A 14,526-nucleotide genomic window follows, 5' to 3' on the forward strand; every position below is an offset into this window, starting at 1 on the left:
CCTCACAGTAAAGAAGTTTCTCCTCGTGTTGAGGAGAAACTCAACTCTTTCAAAACGGAGAAACAAAATAAGAAATGCAAATGCTTATAAGATGTATTTTGATAAAAGAGGCAAGGAAAACATTTTCAAAATTGCTCTGTGTAGATAAATAGGATTGCAAATGTGTTTTATATCCAGGTAGCAATATCCCCTCGCTCTTTCTTCTGCTGCTGAGAAATTGGCACATCTCTGTTGTAAATGAGTGGTGAAAATAGTTCCATTTCTCTCTTACTGTATTTCACATCTATTTGCTTCGAAAAAATGCCACCATGTATTTTTCTGTTACTGTTCTTTTCACCTAGACATCAGCACAGAATAATTTTTGTCTTTATTACTTTTTTCACCGTTCTGTGTTCTCCTTTTACAAAGAAAGAAAACTTAAGAAGGTGGTCATTAATGAATGTTTTTGCTGCACTCCTTTTGTCCTCGTACTAACTGTATCTTAAAAATTACAGGGAGGATGTTGATTCAAGGGTTAGGAAACAGGTCTATGACAGGAAGCTGTAGTAATGTTGCTTAGAGCAAGAAGTGGGATGTCAAATTGCAGCTCCTTAAGTGTAGCTGGAGAAAATTCCACTTGCTCTAGAGTGTTAAAAGAACTTACTCATCAGATATCAGTTAATCATAGAATGTGTTGGGTTGAAAGGGACCTTTAAAGGTCAACTAGTCCAACCCCTCCTGCAGTGAGCAGGGACATTTTTAACTAGATCAGGTTGCTCAGAGCCCTCTCCAGCCTGACCTTGAATGTCTCCAGGGATGGAGCCTCTGCCATCTCTCTCAGCAACCTGTTCCAGTGTTTCACCACCCTCATGGGGAGGAACTTGTACCTAACGTCTAATCTAAATCTGCCCTGCTCTGGTTTAAAACCATTGCCCCTTGTGCTATCACTGCACACCCTTGTAAACAGTCCCTCCCCACCTTTGCTGTAGGCCCCCTTCAGGTAAATCATGTTATATCCTTGCATTTCTTAGTACAAGTGACAGCACGTAAAAAGGACGAATGAAAATGGCTTAGCCTGGTCTTTTTCCTGGTTTGATTAAGATGATCTGCTGGGATACGGGTACAAAACCCCCGAGATCCCTCAGACTGAGCAGAGCTGTCAACTTGTGTCTTCAGTGTTGTTGCTAATCTTCTAAGATATGGTTCTTCTTTTATGTTCTGTCTGTCCAGTGATGTGGTATAAAGAGAAATACTTGCATTTTTACATGATGAAAATGGTTCTGTATTGAATTTGGTGCTGTTGGAAGTTAAGCCCTATATAAACATGCCTAACATAAGGAGTCATCTTCCTGGAATATAGATAGTGTTCAAGCACTTCTGTGTTGATCTCCGAATGATGAGGAAAATTAGAATTACAGAGTCATAGGATGGCTTGAGTTGGAAGGGACCTTAAAGATCCATCTAATCATGATTAAGGGACTTGAACGTTCATCTCTCCTGTGAAGAGAGACTTGAGAGAACTGGGGCTGTTCAGCCTTGAAAGGAGATGGCTGAGAGGGGATCTTATTAATGTTTATAAACATCTGAGGGGTGAGCGTCAAGAGGAAGGAAACAACCTCTTCTCAGTGGTGCCCAGCAACAGAAAAAGAAATAATGGGTTTAAGTTAGAGCATAGAAAGTTCCACCTCAACATGAGGAGAAACTTCTTTACTGTGAGGGTGACAGAGCCCTGGCACAGGCTGCCCAGAGAGGGTGTGGAGTCTCCTTCTCTGGAGACTTTCAAAACCCACCTGGACACGTTCCTGTGTGGCTGCCCCAGGGGATCCTGCTCTGGCAGAGGGGTTGGACTAGATGATCTTTTGAGGTCCCTTCCAACCCTGAACATTCTATGGTCTAGGTCCAACCCGCTGCCATGGGCAGAGACACCTCCCACTAGACCAGGTTGCTCAAAGCCCCATCCCATGACCTTGAACACTTCCAGGGATGAGGCACCCACAACTTCTCTGAGCAACCGGTTCCAGTATTTCACCACCGTCATTTTATGGAACTTCTTCCTGATCTCTCATCTAAATCTACCCTCCTGTAGTTCAAAACCACTGCCCCTTGACCTATCACCACATGCCCTTGTGAAAAGTCCCTCCCCAGCTTTCCTTCAGGTACTGGAAGGCGGCTGTAAGGTCTCTCTGGAGAGACCCTCTTCTCAGGGCTGAACAGCCCCAGCTTCCTTAGCCTGTGCTCACAGGAGAGGTGCTCCAGCCCCACTGATCATTTCTGAGGCATCCTCTGGACTCTCCCGAACAGATCCATGTCCTTCTTGTGTTGGGGGCTCCAGAGCTGACACAGTACTCCAGGTGGGGTCTCACAGGAGCAAAGAAGTCTAGTCTTCTGGCCCCAGGTATTTCAGATGATGCCAAGAGTGTAAGCCTGTATTGGTGCAGGGAGGGAACTTGATGGAGGTAGTTCTTGATCTTAGATGCCTCAAGCCAGGGGTCACATGATGCCTGGGACTTAATTATCTGATTATCTTCAGATACTTGTGCATCTGCAGTCCGTTTGTGTTCTGAGAAATCTAGGCAGATGAATGTAGTTTATTGTCTGTGAAATTTTCAACTACTGATGTGTTGTTGCCTTATGTCTGTTTATAGAACATTATATTGCCTTTCATATGTACGTTTTTTATGGATTTAATATTCTAATTTTTTTTATGACACAGAGGTTTTTCTTGCTCCTCAACAACCATTATAAATATTCTTTTATAAAATATGTGTTTATTATATGGGATTGGACATGGGAGTGATGTTGGGGAATTACACTAGTAGTCCCCAGTATTTATCCAATTTTAATTACCTTTTTAGTCTGCTACTGCCATGCTGTAAGTCTTGTATCAGTAATATACATTATTTAGTTTTGTTGTTTTAGGCAAATATAAATGGCCGTGTCTTGGCTCAGTGCAACATTGATGAACTGAAAAAAGAAATGAATATGAATTTCGGTGACTGGCACCTGTTCAGGAGTATGGTAAGACTTTCTCTGCAGTATTCAGGTCATCATAAATTAATCTTTTTTTATCTTCTTTTCTTTCCTGTTGCTTTCTTGTTATTTGTAAGATAAGTGTCATCTTCGAACGCGTGCATGCATTTATTATTTTGTTACTTTGTCGTTTTGTCATGAGCGCTTTAATGAAGAACTGATTGCCTATGGATTTGCATCTTAATTGACTGTGAACTCTGAAGTTCTGCCTCATTTTGTGAGATCTGTTTTTCCTGGATGGGTTTCTTTTTCCTTTTTAAAATTTACCTATTTTAATGAAATTGTCAGAACTTTATTCTCTTTGAAGCCTTCTGTTAAAAGTTATTCATGGAGTTCAGAGTACATTAGTGTGAGGATGTGGACAGCCCTACTGTTAGAGATGAGTGACACACAAGTGCATAAATAAGTTTTAAAGAAACTTAAGCTACAAATCAAGCCAATGAGATAAATGTACAGTATTCAGTTGATACATACTTGTATAATCACAGAATGGTTTGGGTTGGAAGGGACCTTTAAGGGTTGTCTAGTCCAACTCCCCCTGTCCATAATGTGAGAATGCTGCATTATATACTACTATTGAATCATATCTATAGATACCCAATTTCCCCCCTTTCCCTCCCCCCAGTTTGAGACTAAAATGACAGTTTTACAGCAAGGATTATGTGTAGAGTCATGGAATCCTTAAGATTGGAAAAGACCTCCAAGATCATCAAGTCCCACTGTCAACCCAACAGTACCTTGACCACTAAACCATGTCCCAAGTGCCACGTCTACATGGTTTTTGAACGCCTCCAGGGATGGTGACTCCACCACTTCCCTGGGCAGCCTGTTCCAATGCCCCACCATTCTTTCAGTGAAGAAATTTCCTCTCTTTCAGTAAAGAAATTTTTCATAATATCCAATCTATCACAGAAAACTCTTATTTTCTCTTTCACTTTTTTATTATATTGCCAGGTTTCATTCTGAAACTGACAGTATGTCTCTCAGTTGCTAAATCAGTCTTGAAAATACTGAGAATTACAAGATGAAACTTACTGTTAAGTTCAGATTAATTAAGCTATAAAACAGAAGTGTTTGGTTTTGCTTTTAAATTTGTAATTAATCACCTAGTTTTACAAGAATTTAGGTGTTTTGTGGCATATGAGTTCTTTTAAAGGTCTGAGCAGTAAAAAGAATTTGTAAATACAAAAAAACCCCTAAATATTAAAATGTGATTTGCAGTAAAGACAATGAATGCACTAGATCTGTGAACAGGTTTTTTCTTCCAACTTTTCCGTGATCACAACCACATGCACAAGTACACTTTTACAGTTGCAAATTCCTTATTCCTGTTTTTCATAGAATTCTTCTTTAACAATTCTGAGAACTTATTATATTTGTGTAATTACGTTTATGTCTCTTTTTGCATGTTAAGGTACTTGAAATGAGAAATTCAGAAAATCAAGCTGTTCAGGAAGATCCTCGTGGAACAACGGAGCACGTTACTGCTGCGATGCCTCATAGCGAACTCTCTCGTCGTGCTGGGCATAACACTGAGTTGCCTCACACTGAGCTTACAGGTCTTTCTGGTCAAGCTCCGTACACACTTAACTTCAGCTTTGAAGAACTCAACACGATTGGTCTTGATGAAGCTCCTCCGCGCCACAGTAACTTAAGTTGGCAGGTATTTAACAGAGAAATGTATTCTGCATGCTTACCTGTATGCTAAAAGGTTTTTACCGCTCCTGGATACAACCAGGTCAAGATAAAAGTGTATCGCGACAATTCAGGTACTTTCAGTTCTCCGTCTTGGCAAAGATCAGTTTTGCAGAGATGTAAACTCCAGCCACTCTCTCTCAGTCAAAGTCCTTAGTCTGTGCTATCTGAAAACTGTTTGTTCTAGTAGGCATTCTTCAGGAGAGAAAAAAATGAAAGCTATCGTGCTCTTCTCATCTGGCTTAGGGTGGTGTTCTGCATGATTTTGATTTATCCCAGCTTTCAGGCTTTGTGTATAAAACGTTTTGTCTATGTGCTAGCTAGTTACGTTATTCAAAGGATTACATATATTTTTATTAGATCTTTGGGGATATTTTAACAGACAACCACAGGCTCTGTGGCATCAGACACCCCAAATTTCTAGCTCTAAGTGATATATTTAATATTAAAAATTGTCACTGAAAAGAGATTTGGGATATGTATCTCGGAGATAGGTTTCTCTCTCAGCTACCTCTGCGTGTATGTGTGTGTGTCTGTGATGCTGATTACTGTGAAAGTATAACAAAAGACTCACAGATCAGGGAGAGGATTCAGCAGTTACCGTCATGGGTGGAACAGCTTGGGGAAATTAGTTTAAGCAGATTGGAGTAGGATAATAAGAAATCTTAAAACAAATCTTAAAACACCTTTCTTCTACTCCTTCCTTCTTCCTGGACTCCACTACCAGTTTCTCTGCCTCTTTCCCCTGAGTGCAGGGGGACATGAAATGGAGGTTGTGGTCAAATTAGATGTTTTCTCCAATACGTTCTTCCCTGTCTCCAGCACGGGTTCCTTCTCATGGGAGACAGTCCTCCACAAATTTGTCCAGTGTGAGTCCTTCCCACAGGCTGCAGTTCTTCACAAACTGCTCAAGCATGAGGCCCTTCCATGGGGTGCAGGGGTGCAGTCCTTCAGGAACAGACTGCTGCAGTGTGGGTCCCCTGCAGGCAAAGTCCTGCTGGCAAACCTTCTCCTGCGTGGGCTCCTCTCTCCATGGGTCCACGGGTCCTTCCAAGGAGCCTGCTCCACTGCAAGCTTCCCAGAGGGTCATGTCCTCCTTTAGGCATCCACCTGCTCTCATGTGGGGCCCTCCAAGGGCTGCAGGTGGACATGTACACCTCTGTCGTGTCCACAGCCTGCCTCACCATGGTCTTCACCACAGGCTGAAGAGGAATCTCTGCTCTGGTGCTTGGAGCACATCCTCCCTCCCCTTCTTCACTGGCCTTGGTGCCTGCAGAGTTGTTTCTCTCACATTATTCTCACTTCTCTCTCTGGCTGCGGTTGCAGTTGCTGCTGCGCAGGTTTTCCCCGGCTTCTTAAATATATTCTCCCAGAGGTGCTGTCACCATCGCTGATGGGCTTGGCCTTGGCCAGCAGTGGGTCCGTTGTGCGCCAGCTGGCGTTGGCTCCATCGGACCTAGGGGAGTTTTCTAGTAGTTTCTCACAAAAGCCACCCCTGTAGCTTCCACCATCCCTACACTACCAAAGCCCTGCTGCACAAACCCAATACATCTGTAAAAAGGAGCACTACTGGAAATGCACAACGAAATCAAATATTTCTCTTTTTGGTGAGGAACAATAGCTGCTGCAAGCATGGATAAATAGTAGTGAATAGCCATAAATAATCAAGTGTTAATATTTCTGAGATTCTTTTGGCATTGAATTGCTTAGGAGACATGGCAGATTGAAGTCATTTAAACACAATTTTCCTTTAGTTAATCATTTTAGCTGTTCCCCAGTGTTCTAGTGTATATGTAACTTTATTGAGCTTATGAAAAGCTGCTAGTACTACTTATTTAGTAATATAAAGGGAATAATGGAACGGTAACCTGCAGATTTTGTGTATGTTGCTTGCTGAGGGGATTACGAGCATCTTCTGAGAAGGAAACAAACGTGTTGGTTTGCTGCATTTCAATGCAGATTAAGAAAACGGAAAAGATGATAAACAGAAACAAGAAAGATAAGATGAGTGCATGTAAGAGCAGGAAAAGGTGAGGGAGAGGAGAAAAGAAAAACAAAAGGTGAGAGAGAAAAGAGTGGCCCAAGAGGATATATCTGTTTGATTAAGCCATTCTGTTCTAAATCTTAATTTTATTCAGTGTTTGAATCCACACATTAATTTTCCTCCTTACACGTAGCTTGTTAAAATTATGCAAGCCCTTTGAGTTTGGTTGTTTGGGGTATTAATAGCATTTTCTATTAGAAAGTAGGTTTTGAAAGCGCTTCAGTTTCACTGTTGCCCCAAATAAGACCTAATACATGAGCAGCCTTCCAAATTGCCATCTCTTGTGCTCTGCGAAGTTTGAGTAGGGTTGCTAAAGTAGGGTTGCTTAAAGTGATTAAGTCAATGCCTCAGCTCCAGTACTCTGGGCATCGCACTTTATTTGGTGGTATTGAGCAGCCCATTACGTGCATGACACAAAACCTTATTTTCAGCCACAGTCTACTCCTTCGCTTGGTTCAGCTCTGTACTAGACCTTGGTTCTAGCGTTTTAATAGATGGCCTAATGTCCTGTGCCTCCGGAGTTCTCTGCGTGCGTGCTAAAAGAGAGCAAAGGTGGCGGGCAAAGAGGAATATGTGTGTCCAAGAACTGATTTTTCTGAAATCATCTATATGCTATGAAATTTTGCCAGCTTATATTGAAGTATGTAGATGGGGATCTTTTTAAAATGTTCTTGAGAGTTATTCAGCATTTAAGATGAAGTCTTGCTATCTTTCTAATGTAAAATGCCAATTTTTTATTTAAAAAAATGTAGTAGAAAAGCCCAGCCCATCTTGACCTACAAATTCAGTTGTTACATACTCAAAAGATTTAACCTCAAATGCACTGGATAAAATGATTGTTTTGTGGAAATCTTCCGTTATGGGTACCAACAATAAGAATACTTTGTAAGTTTAGTGAGTGTGTGCATGATTGCATATATATGATTATAGTAAGCATATTTAAGTTATAGCATTGACAATTTCAGTTACGTAATCTATTAACAACATAAAATCATTTAAGCACATGCTTGATGCTTTATTTAACTTTAAAATATTAGTAAAAGTAAAAAAAATAGTTCATTTAACTGTTCTCTCTCTCTTTTCTGTCTTCTTTTTTTCCCCAGTCACAAACTCGTAGAACTCCAAGTCTCTCAAGTCTTAACTCTCAAGATTCTAGTATTGAAATATCAAAGCTTACTGACAAGGTGCAGGCAGAGTACAGAGATGCGTATAGAGAGTACATTGCTCAGATGTCACAGTTAGAAGGAGGTGCCAATTCTACTACAGTGAGCGGGAGATCCTCCCCTCATAGCTCAAGTGCTTTCTATATGGGGCAGAGTACATCAGGGGGTTCCTTGCACTCCAGCTCAGAGCAGGAAAAAGGAAAAGATGGTGAGCAGAAACAAGATGATGGAAGAAAGTCCTTCTTGCTGAAGAGGAATGATGTTGATTACAGTACTTCAGGTGTTTCTACTAATGATGCATCTCCTTTGGATCCTATTACTGAAGAAGATGAGAAGTCTGATCAGTCTGGTTCTAAGCTTCTCCCAGGAAAGAAGTCTTCAGAAAGAACAAGTATTTTCCAGGCTGCAGATTTAAAGCTTAAGGGAGTTACGCTCCGGTATCAGAAGCTTCCAAGTGATGAAGATGAGTCGGGAACTGAGGAATCAGATAATACTCCACTTCTTAAGGAAGGTAAAGATAAGAAAACAGATGGCAAAATAGAGAAGCAGCCCAAATCTCCAGAACATGGATCTGAACCTATTAGAACCTTCATCAAAGCAAAGGAGTATTTGACAGATGCCCTTTTGGATAAAAAAGATTCATCTGACTCTGGTGTAAGATCCAATGAAAGTTCTCCAAATCATTCCCTCCATAATGAAGGAACAGATGAGTCACTGCTTGAAAAGGCAAACCTCATTGAGCTTGAAGATGACAGTCACAGTGGAAAGAGAGGAATTCCACACAGCCTTAGTGGCCTTCAAGATCCAGCTGTGGTTCGCATGTCTATTTGCTCAGAAGATAAGAAGAGCCCTTCTGAAAGCAGCTTGATAGCAAGTAGCCCAGAAGAGAACTGGCCAGCTTGCCAGAAGGTCTATAATTTAAATAGAACCCCTAGTACAGTAACCTTAAATAACAACAGTGCTCCAAACAATCGAGCGAATCAAAATTTTGAAGAAATGCAAGGTATCAGAGATACACCTCAAATTATCCTGCACCCTGGCTCAGGTTCTAATCCAAGTACGGTTCAGAATGAGAACCTGAAGAGCACCGCTCAGAAGCGGAGCCAGCGTTCAAGTTATTCCAGGCTTTCAAAAGATTCCTCAGAGCTCCACACTGTTACGGCCTCAGAAGGGGCTGGTTTTGGAGAAGAAAGAGAGAGTATCCTGTAAAAAGCAGGCAGGTTAAAGCAGAGTATGCCCGTGAGTTGTAGCTTGCTTCGAATTATTTGTCAGTTTGTGGTTGCATTAAGCTCTGTAGATTAAGCTTTTGGTGTTGTAATAGAAGGTAATAGAACATCTAGATTAATTTCAGTCATTTTCTTTGGAGAGAAAAAATAAGTTTTACAAGAAGCAAATTACTTCAGCCCTTCCTCACATAAAAAAGCGCAGTACTTGTCAGCACGGAAAATCAGTTCTTTGGTAAGAGACTGTGCAAAGGTTTGGTCCAGGGCAGATGTTACAGAAGTAAGTATGGTTTAGTTATTAAAATTGCAATGTGATTTTTACTTTTCTGCTGGGATATGTATTACTTAGCCCTTTTAAACATTCCAGTTAAGTGTGCGTACTTGCAAGTAAAGTTAAGACTATGCATCTTTGCCATTTGTTATAAGAGATTCCAGAAGATTCGCTATCACAGGCTGTGTCAACCTTAACAAACTTTGTGTTAATTAGTGGATTGATGTGTGCAACATATATTACATATGTTGAAATTTGAGTGTTAAGATACCTGTTCGGCTGTATGTACGCTTTTACTCTCTGTATGTTCAGTAATTGCTGTTGACTTTGTGAACTTTGGGTACGGTGATGATAAGGATTGTAAGAAACATTGTCTTGATGTGTCGTGGAATTGGCAGTTACTTATAATACCTTATCATTGATTTAATGGATTTATTTATTTTACAGTCACCGCTCTAAATAGCGGCAACCACCTGAGCTACATTAAAATATTATAAGGATAAAGTATGAACATGACGTCTCATCTTATGGGGTATTTGTTGCTGTGCGTGACCTTTCCTTGGTACAGTGTTTATCATTTGGTTATGGGAAAAAAAGTAAATAGTGTTTACTGTTTTAAAAATAATGGAATTGCAGCAGAGTTGTATGCTAGCTTCTTTATTTCTGAAGTACAGCGTTTCAAGATTTTTATGCCATCTAAGTAATGTACCTGAATGTTATTGTAGCAAATAATTGTACTCTTCAGTGAAATCTGCATGGTTTGGAGGAAGAATTGTTCAAACTAGACTCTGGTAGTACAGAGAAAATAAAAAAATAAATTGGCATGTTGGGTTTGTGTCCAGATTTCTATTTATTGCCATATTTTGTTTCTTCACTAGATGAAAATGTTACATCCATGTTGCTTTCGTTAGAGTACTTCACGGATTTAATTAAAAAGAATGCATTAAAACAATATTGTAATTAATACAATACTTAAAGTATAAAAATAACACTTCCTATATGGAATTGCCAAAGCAGGCGTTTCTTGAAGAGATGTGGCCGCCTCCCGCCAGCCCAAAGCAGCAGCCCTGCTGGTTGTGGCAGTTGCCATGTGCTGGTAGCTCGGTGTGGTTTTTGTTTCTCCCCTGGTGTGTCTTCGAGCAGATGCCTCCAGCAGGGCTGCGTGGTCGTGGCCTTTGTTATCCAAATCAAGAAGATGCTTTTCTATGCCAGGGGTCAAGAGAGAAAAACTGGCTGTATCTAGGCTCTTTAATTTTTTGATTCCACAGATGTCTTGTACTTACAGGACTGAAGATGTGGTCTGTATTTGGATTTCAGTTAAATCGGTGCCTTATTTAACTGAATTAAAATTTACTCATCTTAGTGTTACAGAAGTGCTGGAAACTTGTTCGCACTGTCTGTTAGAAGATAATTGGTTCACCAGAAAGTGTCCCAAGACAAAATAAGAAGCCGCTACAGCGTGTGGAGCTTCATAACATTTTACTGAATCTTTGGGAACGGTTTTTTTTGGTGTAGGTTCTGCCTGAATTTATTTATTTATTTATTTATTTATTTGAAGTACATCACTCTGCTTTCAGAAATTTCTGGGATGTGGAAGCTTTTTACAGAAAGATACTTACAAGTATCATTTTGTAAGAGAGGACGAGAAGTGTCACCTTAATTTACAGATGTTCACAGTTTTCATGAAAGACAACCAATTATTTAAATCACTTTATCTGTTAAAATCCTCATATAATCCAAATGGATGAATTTTAAATTTTTACATGGTTTTGAGATCTTCTTCCTGAAAGTTTTATTCCTCAAGTCTTCATAAAACAGCAAAGGTAGAATTAAATAGCTAGTTGAGTGGAAAACAGTGATTCTTAGATTCATTAGTACCAATGTAATTGCTTCCCATTACTAAGAAACAAGAGTTGCAAGCACAGTACAGTGCTTTATGTAATACTCTCTCTGGGTATGTAGATCCATGGGTACCTAAAATAATTGCAGTTCCAGACTGTGGTTCAGTCCTGCTTCCTTCCACTGTTTTAACTGCATTAGACTAATGCCTGTTGTAGTTTATATAGATGTGTTCATGGGCTTGTTATTTAATGCCTTCCTAGCAAAGTTTATAGCCAATGTAAGGACAGTGTGCTACAAAAGCTGTTTGTTAGTAGGACAGCAAATGTAACTGACACTTAGAATTTACTTGACCAAGTGTGTTTTTTGTCTCCATTTAAGCAAATTTTTAAATTTTTTTATACAGATATTCAGAAGCAAACAGAAGAAAGGGTAGTACTCCGATAAAGAGAGAGACGAAAAGAGAGAGAGAAATGGCGTACTTAATATAGCACAGTAGTAAGAAGTGTCTTTTAGTATATAATAGATATGTTTGTTAGTTACTACACATATTTAATGAATTTTTCACATGTAGAATACAAAATGGCATTTGCAAGAATTAAAAATACACTGCAGTTTCATAGCTGAACTTCTTTATTCTCTACCACGGTTGCTATGGTTACTAGATTGCTTAGTTACACAAATCTTGGAGTTAGGAAACCATAAACAATTTCCAGTGTTGAAATATTAAATTTTAGCTCTGTGACTTGTGGGAATCATGGAACCCAAGAGTTCCATGGAGAATGGAAATGAATGAAGGGTATAGAACAATGAGACAACTGCAGACTTATTTCTGGTACTTGCCACTTTCCAGAACTCTTGTAATGATAGTTTATACATTCACTGTAATTTTGGATGACCGAACACTGCAGGAACTTGAAACTATGACTTCTTTGCCTAACCAGATGTGAAGAGCACAGTTTGGCTTGTCCTCTTGTTCTGATGCCTGGATATGTTTTGCATAGTAGGGTGAAAATAAATTGTTTTTGAAAGGAAAAGTTGGATGCAAGTAACCTTCCAGGATTTATGTGACACTCTTAAGGTTATTTGCCAGCTTTTTCCTCGGTTGCAGCTTATGAGGAAGGAGGAGAGGGAAATTTGAACATTTCACCTGTAAAACTTGCAACAAAATAAAGATCTAGTGAATTTCTGGAAGTTTCCCATTTTGTCGCTGTCCTGATCAGCCTGGAATATCTGCTTACCCTGTATGACTCTGCCCGTGCAGGATATATCTGTGGTCTTAGCTTGCTTAAGTTTTCAATTAATGTTCTTTTCTTTGTTTCTTCTCTTTATTTTTTTCTTTATATAATCTTTAGGAAACTTTCCTGGGATATGCTTAACATGGGTTTGTACAGTATGCTGGTTTCTCTGGTGGCCTGGAGTTCAGCTGTTCACTTTTCTGCCCACCGAATCCCTGAAGCCTGTTTTTTAACTTGGCAACTATTGTGGACCTCATGGTTAGAACATAGGAAGAATATAGAATATAGGGGGGCTGATTAGCTCAGTCAGTTGAGCGTAACGCTAACAACGCTAGGGTCGCGGGTTCAATTCCCATTCGGTCCCCATGTGTTGCCTGATGTAGTCGAGAGGTGGCGTCCCTGGTGGCAGGGAGGCTGGATTAAAATGATCTCTAAGGTCCCTTCCAGCTTAGGCCATTCTATGAGTAGGTTCTTTGGATGGCCACAAGACACAGACAGAAGATCCCAATAGCACCTGTTACGCATACCCCAGGATGTTGTACTCTGTGGCCTTTAATGCTAGGTAGTCTTATCATCTGTGACAGGTTTATTTAAGTTTCTGAAGGCATTACTGAGAAATTGGCAAAGAGAGTAATAGCTGGGTATTTGAGGTCTCTTGACTGAAAGCCACAGATGTAGTGAAATAGAAGTGTTAATACCTAGTAGTAAATTTTCAGACACATGAGAGAAATGTAACATGCAAATTAGTGTAAGATAAAGCCCTGTTGTTAGGATTTCTGTCTTCTCTTGTGTCAAATAACTGCTAACTTCTGCCCACAGTAGTGGGCAGAAGTTGGAGCAAAATTGAAATTCCAGTTAGGCAGAGAGGTCTGGAAAGGGGGCCCGTTAGCTCAGTGGTTTGAGCGCGGTGCTGACAACAATGACAACACCAGAGTCGCGGGTTCGATTCCCACTTGGTCCCCATGTGTTGCCTGATCTAGTCGAGAGGTGGCGTCCCTGCCCCCGACAGGGAGGTTGATCTCTAAGGTCCCTTCCAGCCTAGGCCATTCTATGATTCTGTGATAAAGACTGTGCGAACCTTATGTCCTGCTTTGTTAGTGTTGTGCATTATGTCTTCTAGATTTCGGTTATGTTGATTAAGGTTCATTTAATCAGTATAAGGGTGACGTAGGGATAATTTTGCTTAGAATCTTTCTTTGTGGGCATACAAAGCAGTTTCATGAGTTTGACATGTTTTCACAGGTTTCTGAATTTCAACAAAAAGGAGAAAAAATAGGGAAGGGGTTGCTGAAAAATGTTAATAGTACAAAGTATAAATAACATCAAACCGTGTTTCCAGCAGAACTAGAATTTTCTGAATACCACCACATGGAGACCTATCAAACTGTTAAAAAGATTATTTTCCTTATTTAACATTGAGATAACTTTTGCATTAAAGATGTCTTATCATGCAGGCTGAATATGCAGTATCTTCTGCCCTTTGGTTAAGAAATAGGTTTTAAAATCATAGAATGATTTGGGTTAGAAGGGACCTCAAAGATCATCTAATTCCAAACCCCCTGCCATGGCAGGAACATCTCCCACTAGATCAGGTTTCTCAAAGCCTCATCCAGCCTGGTGTTGAACACCTCCAGAGATGGAGCATCCACAACCTCCCTGGGCAACTTGTTCCAGTGCCTCGCCACCCTCAGGGTAAAGAAATTCTTCCTTACATCTTGTCTAAACCTACAGGTCTTGCAGCTTCCACCCATTACCCCTTATCCTATCACTACAGGCGCTTGTAAACAGTCCCTTCCCAGCCTTCTTGTAGGCCCCCTGCAGGCACTGGAAGGCCCCAGAGCAATTTAAAGCTGATGAAAAGCTGAGACTTTTTTTTTCCTGCAGTGTGTTTCTTGTTTTATTTCATTGGTCTTATTTTTACATTGCGTATGATTACTCTGTTAAAGTTTTCACTTGCAATTCTCTAATATAGTTGTGCATTCGTTGCAGCTTAGGACAGCTTCTGGCAGCGTAATGATTCAGTTATTTTATGGTAAAATACAAG

The 14,526-nt window shown here is 40.2% G+C and overlaps 1 protein-coding gene across 1 annotated transcript in view; it reads left to right on the forward strand.

Moving 5' to 3' along the window:
• Positions 1 to 9,222, forward strand: part of KIDINS220 (kinase D-interacting substrate, 220kDa) — a 77,294-nt gene extending 68,072 nt beyond the window's left edge. Inside the window, exons 27-29 of the mRNA XM_009870288.1 lie at positions 2,899 to 2,997; positions 4,424 to 4,672; positions 7,852 to 9,222. Of these exons, the coding sequence (XP_009868590.1) occupies positions 2,899 to 2,997; positions 4,424 to 4,672; positions 7,852 to 9,120 (1,617 nt within the window). The 3' untranslated portion in view covers positions 9,121 to 9,222. The remainder of the gene's footprint in view (positions 1 to 2,898; positions 2,998 to 4,423; positions 4,673 to 7,851) is intronic.
• Positions 9,223 to 14,526: the final 5,304 nt, after the last annotated feature.

The sequence above is a fragment of the Apaloderma vittatum genome, unplaced genomic scaffold (assembly GCF_000703405.1).
Source record: "Apaloderma vittatum isolate BGI_N311 unplaced genomic scaffold, ASM70340v1 scaffold1555, whole genome shotgun sequence".
Lineage (NCBI taxonomy): Eukaryota > Metazoa > Chordata > Aves > Trogoniformes > Trogonidae > Apaloderma > Apaloderma vittatum.